Source organism: Pan paniscus, chromosome 11, assembly GCF_029289425.2.
Source record: "Pan paniscus chromosome 11, NHGRI_mPanPan1-v2.0_pri, whole genome shotgun sequence".
Lineage (NCBI taxonomy): Eukaryota > Metazoa > Chordata > Mammalia > Primates > Hominidae > Pan > Pan paniscus.
Genome location: NC_073260.2, coordinates 90,923,445 through 90,939,673, shown reverse-complemented (window position 1 = coordinate 90,939,673; position 16,229 = coordinate 90,923,445). Strand labels below are relative to the sequence as shown.

Here is a 16,229-nt window from a genome sequence, read left to right as displayed (position 1 = left end):
AGGACTCAATGAATCCCAGTTACTGCTCCAAGCTCTTTACATGTGTCTATATAGATTGCCCGGTTAATGCTAACAAGTTCTCTTGCTCCTTGTCTGATCAAGCCACACTGTTCACTGGTTCTCTCTTCTGCATGTTCTTCTCTCTTGGGTTTGCAGAGTTCATTCCTGTTCATCCTTCAGAACTCAACTCAAATGCCACTTCCTTTCCCAATCTTTTTAATTAGGTAAAATCCTGCTATTATAGGCATTCAAAACTATGTAGTTTTTATGCTCATAGCTTATAAAACAGTTGCAATGGAATATTTTATAAGAATATTAAAGACTTGAGTTAAGCAAAGCATGAAGCCTACTTTGGATGAGGGAAGTGAACAAAAATATTAGTCATTTGATGGGTTAAAAGGATATAGATGAAACTGTTTCAACAGGATGGCTGTGGGACCCAGGAAGTTTGCAGGGGCTGTGTCATCACACACACACAATGACTTTATCAAGAGCCCATCCTGCTTCCCCACTACTGGGAGACATCCTCTGTAGCCCCAACTGTGCCATGACTATCAGGTTCCTCCGCCAAGTGGCCTTTTATTTTCTGGAGGCAGGTTAAGTAATAGGCACAGTTCATTCCAAAATCTAGAAGGAACACTTCCTCTGTGTTGGGTTTGTGCATGGCTCAGCCTCAAAGTTCATCATGAACTCTGTTGCCAGTTTTTGTCTCTTCCCATAGGCCTTATGGAAGCTGAAATCTACCAGACCCCAAGACACCGTGTTATAGGGACAGGAAAGAAGATCACTCTGGAATGTTCTCAAACCATGGGCCATGACAAAATGTACTGGTCAAGATCCAGGAATGGAATTACACCTCATCCACCATTCCTATGGGTTAATTCCACAGAGAAGGGAGATCTTTCCTCTGAGTCAACAGTCTCCAGAATAAGGATAGAGCGTTTTCCCCTGACCCTGGAGTCTGCCAGCCCCTCACATACCTCTCAGTACCTCTGTGCCAGCAGTGAATACACAGTGCTACATAGATACCGACACTCTGCACAGAAAGGGTCGCCTCTAAGGGGAGGACATCTTGCCTTCAGAAACCTTATCTTAAACTACAGAAACCCCTGCAAATCTTCCCAGACCCCTCAGCCTTGAGGGACCAGTGTGCTTTAAGTAACAGTCTGGACTAAAGACTATCTCTGGCTCAGTCTCTAACAAGCTGAGAAATGACCCAGCCCCACAGTCATCCTGGCTGACTTCTTCCTTGCATCTAGTTGTTGCTGTTCAATTGAGCTTGCACAAATTTTATCCTTCAAGATAAATGTGATGATATTTGACAGTTGCCTTATGGCTAGCTGAAGAAAGTCTTTGTCAGCTAAGAAACAGGAAAAGGATCCTTTAACTTTCTGCACAGGCTTTCTTTATCTCTGGTTCATGGTTCCTTCCTCATGTTAAACTCGTTCCTTCATACACAGCCACACAAAGTCCTTGCCCTTTCCTGACCCCAGTCCTGCACCTGATGACTTCAGTTCCTCTCTATGACTTTGAACTTGGAATAAATTTTTATTTTCACTTGAAATAAGTGATTAATGATTATTTTCACTAATCTCCCTCTAAATAAATGTAATTTGAGCTAAATCTGCATGAGGCCTAAGGAAGAGAAAAGGCTCCAACTTTGGAAAAGAATAGTCTTCAACAATGTCCCTGGATTCAGCCCTAAATCTCTTTGGAGACTACCCTTACCAGTGGGAGACTATCCTACAGATAGATGATTCTTCTATCTTGGATATGCTGAATCTCAGGGAAGTGTTCTCTATCCACATGAGATCAGACCTGGGACCTTGAACAGATTGATTTATTTTTCACAAAAGCATAGACTACTGTGGGGCCCTGGGTGCTGAGCTCAGATGTGAAACTTCTGTTTTGAGGTTACCAAAAAGTAAAGTCACAGAGTCTCTGTCCTGGTTTTGCCTCCTTAAAAAGTAGCTTTAATATGTTAGAAAAGAATCTAGAAAACATAATACATATTTTATTGTAAAAGTCATTGCTTGTTCATTCTTCTTTTCTGTTTGTATTCTACAATACTAGCCATTCCTCACTCTTCTTTGTGGGCTCTTTCTATTCTCATTTTCCTTACTTTGTCCTTATTTCTGGGCTTTTTATTCTTTTCCTCTTAACCTATGCATACATCTTAGACAATATCATCTAATTTATTACTTGAAGTATATATCTCATTAGTTTCAAACTTATTCTCTAGCTGCCTACTAGATATTTCCATCTCTATATTTCATAGGCTCCTCAACTCAACTTGTCCCCAACAGAGAGTTCATCATCCTCCCAATACCATGTCCTCTTTTGGAGACACCATCATCTATCTTGAGAGGCTCATCTCCAATGGTCAGGTGTCCTTAGCAAACACCTAGAAGATTAAAAACCCTTGCTTACTGTTCTTAGCCTCATGCCTTACCCTTCTGGCCTTCTTGCAAAAGTGATATGCATCAGAGAGTTGGCCCTCTGTATTCACAAGTTCCACATCCCTGGATTCAACCAACCACAGATCAAAAATATTTTTTTCAAAAATTGTGTCTATACTGAACACATACAGACTTTTTTCCTTGTCATTATTCTAAACAATACAGTATAACAACTATTTACATAACATTGTATTGTATTTGGTACTATGAATTATTTACAGATGACTTAAAGTATTTGGGAGTATATGCAAAGATTATATGCAAATACTATAACATTTTTTATCTGGGACTTGGGCATTTGTAGATTTTGTTATCCTTGGGAGGTCTTGGAACCAATTCCCCAAGATACTGAGGGATAACTGTAGACAAATGTGATCATGCTACTGGATCCCCTCACCATTTCTCCATGCTTCTCCTTCATATTCAAGATAAAATTTAAATTTCTTCACCTGGCTTAATGGTATTTTGTGATCTGGACTCCAGAAATTAGCTTATCTTGAACACCTTATCCCAGCTATTTTTCATCCTGGCAATCCTGAACTTCTGACCATTTTCTATAGTCCATGTTCTCTTACCCATCTGAGATCCTGTACCTGCTGTCCCTCTATCTCTGAAGTCCGCACTTCTTGTCTACAGGGCTGACTCCTACTCCAGCATCTCATTAATCACTATTCTAACACAAGAAGTCTTCATCTGCTTCAGTTTATTCCTGTCCTCCAACTAGTGGTGTGGGAGGGTCTCTTCATCGCCATCCTCCTTATTTTCTAGGATATATCTCTTTTTGGTGCATGGTTTTCCTGGGGCATTTTGATTAAGAATGGTCACATGGTATAAATCAGACAGAAACAAAACAAATCAAAGTCTCTGAGTGGGGATGGATGTCACCCCTGCTGGGTATTTTTGGATGTCATGCTGGAAGCTGATCCAGTGCAATCCTCCTCGTTCTCTGATGAGAGGAAGTTCTAGCTTTGACCCTGGAACAGATCATGATGAATGCTTCCTGGAAAGATGCCACGTGAATTGTGGGGTTCAGAGTAAAGAAATAAGTGACATGTTTATGTTAATAGATATTGCTTATATATGAGCAAACCTGGTCTTGCTTTATTATAAAAATAGCAGCTATTGCTCAGTTTTATAGATTTATTGAAGTATAATTTAAATGCCATAAAATTCACTCTCTGTAAGGTACAGTTTAATGATTTATAGTAAATTTATTGAGTTTTACAAGCATCTCAAAATACTTTAAAACATTCACATTGCCCCCAAGAGATCCCTTCTGCCCTTTAGCAGTTATTCTCTGAGGTTCCCCACCCCAGGCAGCCCCCTATCTATTCTTTGCCTCCATAGATTTGATTTTTTTTTTCTTTTGAGATGGAGTCTTGCTCTGTTGCCCAGGCTGGAGCACAGTGGCATGATCTCTGCTCACTGGTTCACGCCATTCTCCTGCCTCAACCTCCCAAGTAGCTGGGACTACAGGTGCCCACCACCACACCTGGCTAATTTTTTTGTATTTTTAGTAGAGACAGGGTTTCACTATGTTAGCCAGGATGGTCTCAATCTCCTGACCTCATGATCTGCCTGCTTCGGCCTCCCAAAGTGCTGGGATTACAGGCTTGAGCCACCATGCCCGGCCCATAGATTTGATTTTTCTGAAAAATTTATAAAAACAGAATATTACAATATGCAGTCTTTGTTTCTGACTCCTTTAAGTTTGCCTAACATTTGAGGTGTTCATTCATGTTGTAGCATATTTTAGTTATTTGCTACATATTTGTTGCAGAAAATTTTTTCATTCTATGGATATAGCACATTTTATGTATCCACTCATCAATTTTTGGACATTTGGATTGCTCCAGTTGTTAGCCTATTATGAATAATGCCACTATAAATGTTCTTATATAAATCTTGTTGGTCCATTCCAAAATGGCCGAATAGGAACAGCTCTGGTCTGCAGTTCCCAGCGTGATCGATGCAGAAGACAGGTGATTTCTGTCTGAGGTACCTGGTTCATCTCATTTCCAACTGAGGTACCTGGTTCATCTCAATGGGACTGATTGGACAGTGGGTGTGGCCCATGGAGGGTGAGCTGAACCAGGGCGGGGCATCACCTCACCCAGGAAGCACAAGGGGTCGGGGGAGTTCCCTTTCCTAGCCAAGGGAAGCCATGACAGACTATACCTGGAAAATCAGGACACTGTCATTCAAATACTGGGCTTTTTCAACGGTCTTAGGAAACAGCACACCAGGAGATTACATCCCACGCCTGGCTCGGTGGGTCCCATGCCCACAAAGCCTTGCTCACTGCTAGCGCAGCAGTCCAAGATCAAACTGTGAGGTGGCAGCCTGGCTGGGGAGGGGCCTCCACCATTGCTGAGGCTTGAATAGGTAAACAAAGTGGCTGGGGAAGCTCGAACTGGGTGAAGCCCACCGCAGCTCAACAAGGCCTGCCTGCCTCTGTAGATTCCACCACCGGGGGCAAGGCATAGCTGAACAAAAGGCAGCAGAAACCTCTGCAGACTTAAACATCCCTGTCTGACAGCTCCAAAGAGAGCAGTAATTCTCACAGCACGGTGTTTGAGCTCTGAGAACAGACAGACTGCCTCCTCAAGTGGGTCCTTGACTCCCGTGTAGCCTAACCGGGAGACACCTCCCAGTAGGGGCCAACTGACACCTCATTCAGCTGGGAGCCCCTCTGGGACAAAGCTTCCAGAGGAAAAATCAGGCAGCAATATTTGCTGTTCGGCAATATTTGCTGCTCTGCAGCCTCCACTGGTGATACCCAGGAAACAGGGTCTGGAGTGGACCTCCACCAAATTCCAACAGACCTGCAGCTGAGGGACCTGACTGTTAGAAGGAAAACTAACAAACAGAAAGGAATAGCATCAACATCAACAAAAAGGACATCCACACCAAAACCCCATCTGTAGGTCACCATAATCAAAGACCAAAGGTAGATAAAACCAAAAAGCTCCCTATCCCTCTCCCTCTCCCTCTCCCCATGGTCTCCCTCTCCCTCTCCCCATGGTCTCCCTCTCCCTCTCTTTCCACGGTCTCCCTCTGATGCTGAGCTGAAGCTGGACTGTACTGCCACCATCTCTGCTCACTGCAACCTCCCTGCCTGATTCTCCTGCCTCAGCCTGCCTAGTGCCTGCGATTGCAGGCGCACGCCGCCATGCCTGACTGGTTTTCGTATTTTTTTGGTGGAGACGGGGTTTCGCTGTGTTGGCTGGGCTGGTCTCCAGCTCCTAACCGCGAGTGATCTGCCAGCCTCGGCCTCCCGAGGTGCCGGGATTGCAGATGGAGTCTCGTTCACTCAGTGCTCAATGTTGCCCAGGCTGGAGTGCAGTGGCCTGATCTCGGCTCGCTACAACCTCCACCTTCAAGCCGCCTGCCTTTGCCTCCCAAAGTGCCGAGATTGCAGCCTCTGCCCGGCCGCCACCCCGTCTGGGAAGTGAGGAGCGTCTCTGCCTGGCCGCCCATAGTCTGGGATGTGAGGAGCCCCTCTGCCCCGCTGCCCAGTCTGGGAAGTGAGGAGCGCCTCTTCCCGGCCGCCAACCCGTCTAGGAAGTGAGGAGCGTCTCTGCCCGGCCGCCCATCGTCTGAGATGTGGGGAGCGCCTCTGCCCCGCTGCCCCATCTGGGATGTGAGGAGTGCCTCTGCCCAGCAGCCACCCCGTCTGAGAAGTGAGGAGCCCCTGTGCCCGGCAGCTACCCCGTCTGAGAAGTGAGGAGCCCCTCTGTCCGGCCGCCACCCCGTCTGGGAGGTGTACCCAACAGCTCATTGAGAATGGGCCATGATGATGATGGCGGTTTTGTCAAATAGAAAAGGGGGAAATGTGGGGAAAAGATAGAGAAATCAGATTGTTCCTGTGTCTGTGTAGAAAGAAGTAGACATAGGAGACTCCATTTTGTTCTGTACTAAGAAAAATTCTTCTGCCTTGGGATGCTGTTGATCTATGACCTTACCCCCAACCCGTGCTCTCTGAAACATGTGCTGTGTCCACTCAGGGTTAAATGGATTAAGGGTGGTGCAAGATGTGCTTTGTTAAACAGATGCTTGAAGGCAGCATGCTCCTTAAGAGTCATCACCACTCCCTAATCTCAAGTACCCAGGGACACAAACACTGGGGAAGGCCCCAGGGTCCTCTGCCTAGGAAAACCAGAGACCTTTGTTCACTTGTTTATCTGCTGACTTTCCCTCCACTATTGTCCTATGACCCTGCCAAATCCCCCTCTGCGAGAAACACCCAAGAATAATCAATTAAAAAAAAAAGATGGGGAGAAACCAGAACAGAAAAGCTGAAAATTCTAAAAACCAGAGTGCCTCTTCTCCTCCAAAGGATCACAGCTCCTCACCAGCAACAGAACAAAGCTGGATGGAGAATGACTTTGATGAGTTGCCAGAAGTAGGCTTCAGAAGGTCAGTAATAACAAACTTCTCCAAGCTAAAGGAAGATGCTCAAACCCATCACAAGGAAGCTAAAAACCTTGAAGAAAGATTAGACGAATAGCTAACTAGAATAAACAGTGCAGAGAAGACCTTAAAGGACCTGATGGACTGAAAACCATGGCACAAGAACTACGTGACGCATGCACAAGCTTCAGTAGCTGATTCGATCAAGTGGAAGAAAGGGTATCAGTGATTGAAGATCAAATTAATGAAATAAAGCAAGAAGAGAAGCTTAGAGAAAAAAGAGTAAAAAGAAACAAAGCCTCCAATAAATATGGGACTATGTGAAAAGACCACATCTATGTCTGATTGGTGTACCTGAAAGTGACAGGGAGAATGGAACCAAGTTGGAAAACACTCTTCAGGATATTATTCAGGACTTCCTCAACCTAGCAAAGCAGGCCAACATTCAAATTCAGGAAATACAGAGAACACCACAAAGATACTCCTCGAGAAAAGCATCCCCAAGACACATAATTGTCAGATTCACCAAGGTTGAAATGAAGGAAAAAATGTTAAGGGCAGCCAGAGAGAAAGGTTGGGTTACCCACAAAGGGAAGCCCATCAGACTAACAGCGGATCTCTCCGCAGAAACTCTACAAGCCAGAAGAGAGTGGGGGCCAATATTCAACATTCTTAAAGAAAAGAATTTTCAACCCAGAATTTCATATCCAGCCAAACTAAGCTTCATAAGTGAAGGAGACATAAAATTCTTTACAGACAAGCAAATGCTGGGAGATTTTGTCACCACCAGGCCTGCCCTAAAAGAGCTCCTGAAGGAAGCACTAAACATGGAAAGGAACAACTGGTACCAGCCACTGCAAAACCATGCCAAATTGTAAAGACCGTCGATGCTAGGAAGAAACTGCATCAACTAATGGGCAAAATAACCAGCTAACACCATAATGACAAGATCAAATTAACACATAACAATATTAACCTTAAATGTAAATGGGCTAAATGCCCCAATTAAAAGACACAGACTGGCAAATTGGATAAAGAGTCAAGGCCCATCAGTGTGCTGTATTCAGTAGACCCATCTCACGTGCAGAGACACACATAGGCTCAAAATAAAGGGATGCAGGAAGATCTACCAAGCAAACGGAAAGCAAAAAAAAAGCAGGGGTTGCAATTCTAGTCTCTGATAAAACAGACTTTAAACCAACAAAGATCAAAAGAGACAAAGAAGGCCATTACATAATGGTAAAGGGATCAATTCAACAAGAAGAGCTAACTATCCTAAATATACATGCACCCAATACAGGAGCACCCAGATTCATAAAGCAAGTCCTTAGAGACCTACAAAGAGACTTAGACTCCCACACAATAATAATGGGAGACTTTAACACTCCACTGTCAATATTAGACAGATCAACAAGACAGAAAGTTAACAAGGATATCCAGGACTTGAACTCAGCTCTGCACTAAGCCGACCTAATAGACATCTACAGAACTCTCCACCCCAAATCAACAGAATATACATTCTTCTCAGCACCACATTGCACTTATTCCAAAATTGGCCACATAGCTGGAAGTAAAGCACTCCTCAGCAAATGTAAAAGAACAGAAATTATAACAAACTGTCTCTCAGACCACAGTGAAATCAAATTCAAACTGAGTATTAAGAAACTCACTCAAAACCGCACAACTACATGGAAACTGAACAACCTGCTCCTGAATGACTACTGGGTAAACAACAAAATGAAGGCAGAAATAAAGATGTTCTTTGAAACCAACGAAAACAAAGACACAATGTACCAGAATTTCTGGGACACATTTAAAGCAGTATGTAGAGGGAAATTTATAGCACTAAATGCCCACAAGAGAAAGCAGGAAAGATCTAAAATTGACATCCTAACATCACAATTAAAAGAACTAGAGAAACAAGAGCAAACACATTCAAAAGCTAGCAGAAGGCAAGAAATAACTAAGATCAGAGCAGAACTGAAGGAGATAGAGACACAAAAAACCCTTACAAAAATCGATGATTCCAGAAGCTCGTTTTTTTAAAAGATCAACAAAACTGATAGACCGCTAGCAAGCCTAATAAAGAAGAAAAGAGAGAAGAACCAAATAGATGCAATGAAAAATGATAGAGGGGCTATCACCACTGATCCCACAGAAATACAAACTACCATCAGAGAATACTATAAACACCTCTATGCAAATAAATTAGAAAATCTAGAAGAAATGGATAAATTCCTGGACACATACACCCTCCCAAGACTAAACCAGGAAGAAGTTGAATACCTGAATAGACCAATAACAGGGTCTGAAATTGAGGCAATAATTAATAGCCTACCAACCAAAAAAAGTCCAGGACCAGACGGATTCACAGCCGAATTCTACCAGAGGTACAAAGAGCTGGTACCATTCCTTCTGAAACTATTCCAATCAATAGAAAAAGAGGGAATCTTCCCTAACTCATTTTATGAGGCCAGCATCATCCTGATACCAAAGCATGGCAGACACACAACAAAAAAAGAGAATTTTAGACAAATATCCCTGATGAACATCTATGTGAAAATCCTCAGTAAAATACTGGCAAACCAAATCCAGCAGCACATCAAAAAGCTTATCCACCAAGATCAAGTGGGCTTCATCCCTGGCATGCAAGGCTGGTTCAACATACGCAAATTAATAAACATAATCCATCACATAAACAGAACCAAAGACAAAAACCACACGATTATTTCAATAGATGCAGAAAAGGCCTTCAACAAAATTCAACAGCTCTTCATGCTAAAAACTCTCAATAAACTAGGTATAAATGGAATGTATCTCAAAATAATGAGCTAATTATGACAAACCCACAGCCATTATCATACTGAATGGGCAAAAACTGGAAGCATTCCCTTTGAAAACTGGCACAAGACAGGGATGCCCTCTCTCACCGCTCCTATTCAACATAGTGTTGGAAGTTCTGGCTAGGGCAATCAGGCAAGAGAAAGAAAGAAAGTGTACTTAATTAGGAAAAGAGGAAGTCAAATTGTCCCTGCTTGCAGATGACATGATTGTATATTTAGAAAACCCCATTGTCTCAGCCCAAAATCTCCTTAAGTTGATAAGCAACTTCAGCAAAGTCTCGGGATACAAAATCAAAATGCAAAAATCACAAGCATTCCTATACACCAAGAATAGACAGAGAGCCAAGTCATGAGTGAACTCCCATTCACAATTGCTACAAAGAGAATAAAATACCTGGGAATTCAACTTACAAGGGATGTGAAGGACCTCTTCAAGGAGAACCACAAATCACTGCTCAATGAAATAAAAGAGGACTCAAACAAATGGAAGAACATTCCATGCTCGTGGATAGGAAGAATCAATATCACGAAAATGACCATGCTGCCCATGGTAATTTATAGATTCAATGCGATCCCCATCAAGCTACCAATGACTTTCTTCACAGAATTGGAAAAAACTACTTTAAAGTTTATATGGAATCAAAAAAGAGCCCACATTGCCAAGACAATCCTAAGCAAAAAGAAGGCATCATGCTACCTGACTTCAAACTATACTACAAGGCTACAGTAACCAAAACAGCATGGTAATGGTATCAAAACAGAGATATAGACCAATGGAACAGAACAGAGGCCTCAGAAAGAACACCACACATCTATAACCATCTGATCTTTGACAAACCTGACAAAAACAAGAAATGGGGAAAGGATTCCCTATTTAATAAATGGTGCTGGGAAAACTGGCTAGCCATATGTAGAAAGCTGAAACTGGATCCCTTCCTTACACCTTATACAAAAATTAATTCAAGATGGATTAAAGACTTAAATGTTTGACCTAAAACCATAAAAACTCTAGAAGAAAATCTAGGCAATACCATTCAGGACATAGGCATGGGCAAAGACTTCATGACGAAAACACCAAAAGCAATGGCAACAAAAGCCAAAATAGACAAATGGGATCTAACTAAACTAAAGAGCTTCTGCACAGCAAAAGAAACTACCATCAGAGTGAACAGGCAACCTACAGAATGGGAGAGAATTTTTGCAATCTACCCATCTGATAAAAGGCTATTTTCCAGAATCTACAAAGAACTTAAACAAATTTTCAAGAAAAAATCAAAGAACCCCATCAAAAAGTGGGCAAAGGATATGAACAGACACTTTTCAAAAGAAGACATTTATGCAGCCAACGACACATGAAAAAATGCTTATCATCACTAGTCATCAGAGAAATGCAAATCAAAATCACAATGAGATACCATCTCACAACCAGTTAGAATGGCAATCACTAAAAAGTCAGGAAACAACAGATGCTAGAGAGGATGTGGAGAAATAGAAACACTTTTACACTGTTGGTGGGACTGTAAACTAGTTCAACTGTTGTGGAAGACAGTGTGGCGATTCCTCAAGGATCTAGAACTAGAAATACCATTTGAACCAGTGATCCCATTACTGGGTATATACCCAAAGGATTACAAATCATGCTACTATAAAGACACATGCACACGTATGTTTATTGTGGCACTATTCACAATAGCAAAGACTTGGAACCAACCCAAATGTCCATCAATGATAGACTGGATTAAGAAAATGTGGCACATATACACCATGGAATACTATGCAGCCATAAAAAAGGATGAGTTCATGTCCTTTGTAGGGACATGGATGAAGCTGGAAACCATCATTCTGAGCAAACTATCACAAGGACAGAAAACCAAACACCGTATATTCTCACCCATAGGTGGGAATTAAACAGTGAGAACACTTGGACACAGGGCGGGGAACATTGCACACCGGGGCCTGTCATGGGGTGAGGGCGTGGGGGACAGATAGCATTAGCAGAAATACCTAATGTAAATGACGAGTTAATCGGTGCAGCAAACCAACATGGCACATGTATACATATGTAACAAACCTGCATGTTGTGCACATGTACCCTAGAACTTAAAGTATAATAATAAAATAAAAAATAAAATAAATAAATCTTTGTGAAGTTATAAACTTTAATTTTATTTGGTAGGTATCTAGAAGTGGAATTACTGAGTCATAGGGTAAGGGTATAATAAATTAAAAACAAAAACAAAGAAAACTTGTAAAATGTTTTCTGAATTGGCTATTTCATTTTACATTTCTATCGTCAATGTGTGAGGTTCCAGTTTTTTCACATCCTCTCCAATACTTGGTCTTTTTTAATAATCATCATTCTGGCAAATGTGTAGTGTCATCTCATTGTGGTTTTTAAATTTTGTTTCTCTAATAACTAATGATATTGAGCATCTTTTGTTTGCTTATTGGTTATTCCTATATGATCTCTGATGACATACCTATTCAAACCCTTTATTCATTTTAATTGGATGGTTTGTGTTTTTATTTAGTTTTAACTGTCCCTTATCAGATACATGACTTTCAAAAATTTTTCCCTGCTTTATGATTTGTCTTCTCATTTTCTTAACAGGTGACTTTGAAGATAAACCATTTTTTATTTTGATGACGTCCAATTTTTCAATTTATCTTTTATGAATTATGCTTTTCCTGTTACTTCTAAGAAACAACTAAGCCAAAGTCATAATTTTTTTTCTGTCTTCTTCTAGAAATTTCATAGTTTTTGCTCTTATATTTGGTGTATGCCATGTTCTGAGTTAATTTGGGGGTATGGTGTGAGGTAATGATCCAACATCATTATTAATAGTATTTTTGCATAGTTTAATTTCTGTACTATTTGTTGAAATTATATTATTTCATCATTAAACTGACTTTACACCATATTCAAAAATGAGTTAACCATAGTGGATGGGTTTCTGATGTTTGTCTTCTATGTTCTTTTTTTTTTTTTTTAGCATTACAAAATATTTTATATTTAATGAGAAAAAAAGAAGCTTGCAGGCAGCACATGAAGCATTCACAGCAGGTATATGATTGAAAACTAGTAAAATAAGTGTAAGTTGTTGACTGATGTAGGTACTAATAGCATCTGACTTTTAGCACTGGCCTTGATTACACAGGAGATGGAGAAGTCGTTACAATTAAGAAAACATATTTAATAAATCATTGTCAATTTTTATAATGTTTCAAGCCCATTCTTTGTTGATAGCCTCCACATTTATATGGTTAAGTCATTGTTGCTGTGTTTCTTATCTATGACATTATTTTTATATCCCTTCATTTGTGGATCTTAAGATGTTGCAGAAGGTTCATTGCTGTACCCCAATACAGATTCACTTCCTTTAGCTGCCTTTTCTAGCACCAATATGCTTTAAAAAAAATGCGCAAACAACAAGCAGTGACAGCAGCCAATTCCTCGAATGTCCAGATTAATAACTGTAGCATGCTAAAGAAAGGTGTGTGTAAATAGCTGGAGATGGTATATGGTCCAGAGTCCAGCATAAAATTATTTCCTTTCTGAGCATTCCCTCCATTCCCCTACCCCAAATACATGCAAGAATGCAGCAAAACCCTTCAGAAACTTCTCTTAGCTAACTGCAAACTTATCTGTTGCCACAAGTGCAAAGGGGTATGATGTGAACCAGTATATCACAAAGCTCTTTAGCCACTTCAGTTGGTGACAGAACACAAAAGGAAAAAATTCCTACGTATACACACCAGTCTGTCTCCACTTTTTATAAAACTGGAATAAAATGGGAAAGTGCCACCTTTATTAATCCTAATTGAATTTTAAATGTTCTTTTGACACAAAAAGGTATATACATGACACAGCTACACCTTTTTTCAACTGGACAAGTGTCAAAACCCTGTGGATGTATAGGGTAAAACAAGATTGGTCACGAAAAGAGAATTGTTCCTATAACTGGTAATCTGACACAATGTCCTATTGCCATTAAAAAAAAAAAGGTCCCTTTTCAGTTTATTCAAGTTTGTTTTCATGGTGTTTTATCCCTCTTGATAAAAAAAAATTCAAACTTTTGTAATTTGTATATGCTGATCTTCATCAAAAGGTTCATTCTCTGGATCAGAGTCAGTGGTGTCAGAATATCTATAATGATCAGGTTCATTGTCACTAACATCTGGTGTTACAGAAGTTGAACTGCTAGCCTCTGGATTTGACGGCTCCTCTACTGTTTTTGTGAAGTACAGCTTCACCTTAAAATTTGGAGAAAAGTATCGGTTGGCTTTGTCTTTATTTGCTTTGTCAAGATCATTTTTTGTTAAAGTAAGTACTAGATACTCCTTGTCATTATCTGCACGCTCTATACTGCAAATGCTATCAATTTCTTGATCACATAGACTTCCATTTTCTACTTTTTCTGAGGTTTCCTCTGGTCCTGGTATGAAGAATGTATTTACCCAAAAGTGAAACATTTTGTCCTTTTTTAGCATCTTGTTCTGTTTGTGGAAGAACTCTACTTTGATATCACCACACACAGGTAACGGCTGAGGGAACTCAAAATACATGAACTTGTCCTCCCGTCGTGTGGGTCCTGAATTGGAGGAATATATCTTCACCTTTAGCTGGCAGACCACAAACTGAGGATTGCAAGTTCCGCCACTGAACATTGGAATAGTTTCAAACATCATCTTGTGAAACAACAGTGCCACTGGTCTATAATCCAGATGATTCTTTAACAGGTAGCTATAATAATACACATAGCGCCTCTGACTGGGAATAGTTACTCCCTTTTTGTCTCTGGTCCTTACTTCCCCATAGAAATGTAGGGCCTCTTGTGCCTTTAAAAATTTGCCCCGATGTAATAAATATGCATAAATCATTATACCAGTTCGTCCCTTTCCAGCTTTACAGTGAATTGCTGCAACATGATTGTCATCTTCACTTAGCCATCGGTCAAGATCTTCACAAAAGGGTTTGATAAGTTCTAGCTGTGGTGGGTTATGGTCTTCAAAAGGATATTGCGCAACTCTGTAATTAGATTTGGCGGTGTCATAATGTCTTTCAGCACAAAGTTTGTGTATCTTGTAATGGTTTTTATGCTTTGAATCCAAAAACCTTACTACATCATCAATATTGTTCCTGTATACGCCTTCAAGTCTTTCTGCAGGAAATCCCATAGCAATAATGTTTAGATAAATATAGGTCAAGTCTAAGTCGAATCCATCCTCTTGATATCTCCTTTTGTTTCTGCTAACGATCTCTTTGATGATGGCTGTCCTGTCTGGGAGCCTGTGGCTGAAGAAAAAGGAGGAGAGAGATGGCAGAAGCTGCTGGTGGCGGGGCTCTGCAGGATGGAAATGGCTCTGGACTTGGCGGTAGCTGATGCCCCTCGCTCAGCCGCTGCTTGGCTCTGGACCGCAGCCGGGTAATGGCTGCTGCGGCAGCTGCTGGATGGTTGCAGCTACTGGGCCTGCTTCTCCTCAGCAGCCAGAGGCCTGGCAGCGGCGGCAGCGGAATGGGGAGAAGACGAATAATCCTCCGAACGGCTGCCTCCTCCAGCGGCCTCCAGAGCCCGGGCCACGGGGGGTGCGGCGGCGGCGGACGAGAGGTTTAAAACCGGCCCGGGTCCCTGCATGTGCCGCCGCCGCCGCCGCCGCCGTGTTGGAGGCAGTAGAAGGGGAGAGACCAACTCTCCGGCGTTCCTAGCCCTGGAAATGGTGACAGGCGACTCAGACCCCCTCCCTGGAGCTGCAGCCGCCGGGGCCACCGGGGCCACCGGGGCCGCCGCCGCCGCCGCGCCTCAGCCGGCTCCCGCCCAAGCCCACGGCTTCCACCTTCCCTTTCAGGAGAAGCCGAGGAAGAGGCTGCACAGTTAGAAAAGACGAAGAAGAAGCGAGAAACGCCGCCGCTGCCGCCGCCGCAGGCCGGCCGGCTCCCCGAGGGCGCTGCCCCCGCGGCTGCTCACGGGCGCTGAGAGGGGCTTCAGGCCGGGCCGGGCCGGGCCGCGGCCGCCGCCGCCGCCGCCGCCGTCTCTGTCTCTCATCTCCCTCGCCTGAGCCCGGTCTCGCCTCACAGCCGCTCAACATTCAAACTTCCATCACGGCTGCAGCTTCTGAGAGGAGAGCATCTTCTAGGTTCGTAATCTATGTTGATCTTATGTTAATACCACACTCTGTTGATTATTGCAGCTTTATTGTATGTTTTAAAATTGGCTAGTGTAAGTCTTTTAATTGTGTTTTTCTTTTTCAAAATTGCCTTGACTATTCAAGTCCTAGGTATCACCATATACGTTTAGGATCAGCTAGTCAATCTCTACAAAAGGTACTACTAGAATTTTGACAAGGATTGCCGTGTACTTATTGATAAATTTGGAGATAATTTCTATCTTAACAATACTGAGTCCTCCATGATCATGGAATGTTTTTTCCATTCTTTTTGATCTTTTAAAACTTATCTCAGCATTTTATATTTTTTCTATGTATAGGTCTTATATTTCTGTTGTTTAATATATTG

General features: G+C 42.0%; 1 protein-coding gene and 1 pseudogene across 1 annotated transcript; one reads left to right on the top strand and one right to left on the bottom strand.

Moving 5' to 3' along the window:
* The first annotated feature begins 547 nt into the window (after positions 1–547).
* On the top strand, positions 548–1,140 carry LOC129398681 (T cell receptor beta variable 25-1-like; annotated as a pseudogene).
* A 10,713-nt stretch (positions 1,141–11,853) lies between these two features.
* Positions 11,854–15,643, bottom strand: LOC100995377 (phosphatidylinositol 3,4,5-trisphosphate 3-phosphatase and dual-specificity protein phosphatase PTEN-like). The gene is given in 2 exon segments (XM_034967318.3): positions 11,854–15,060; positions 15,063–15,643. Coding segments are annotated over 2 exon segments (1,566 nt in total). The 5' UTR covers positions 15,352–15,643; the 3' UTR covers positions 11,854–13,783.
* Between the last annotated feature and the right edge of the window lie 586 nt (positions 15,644–16,229).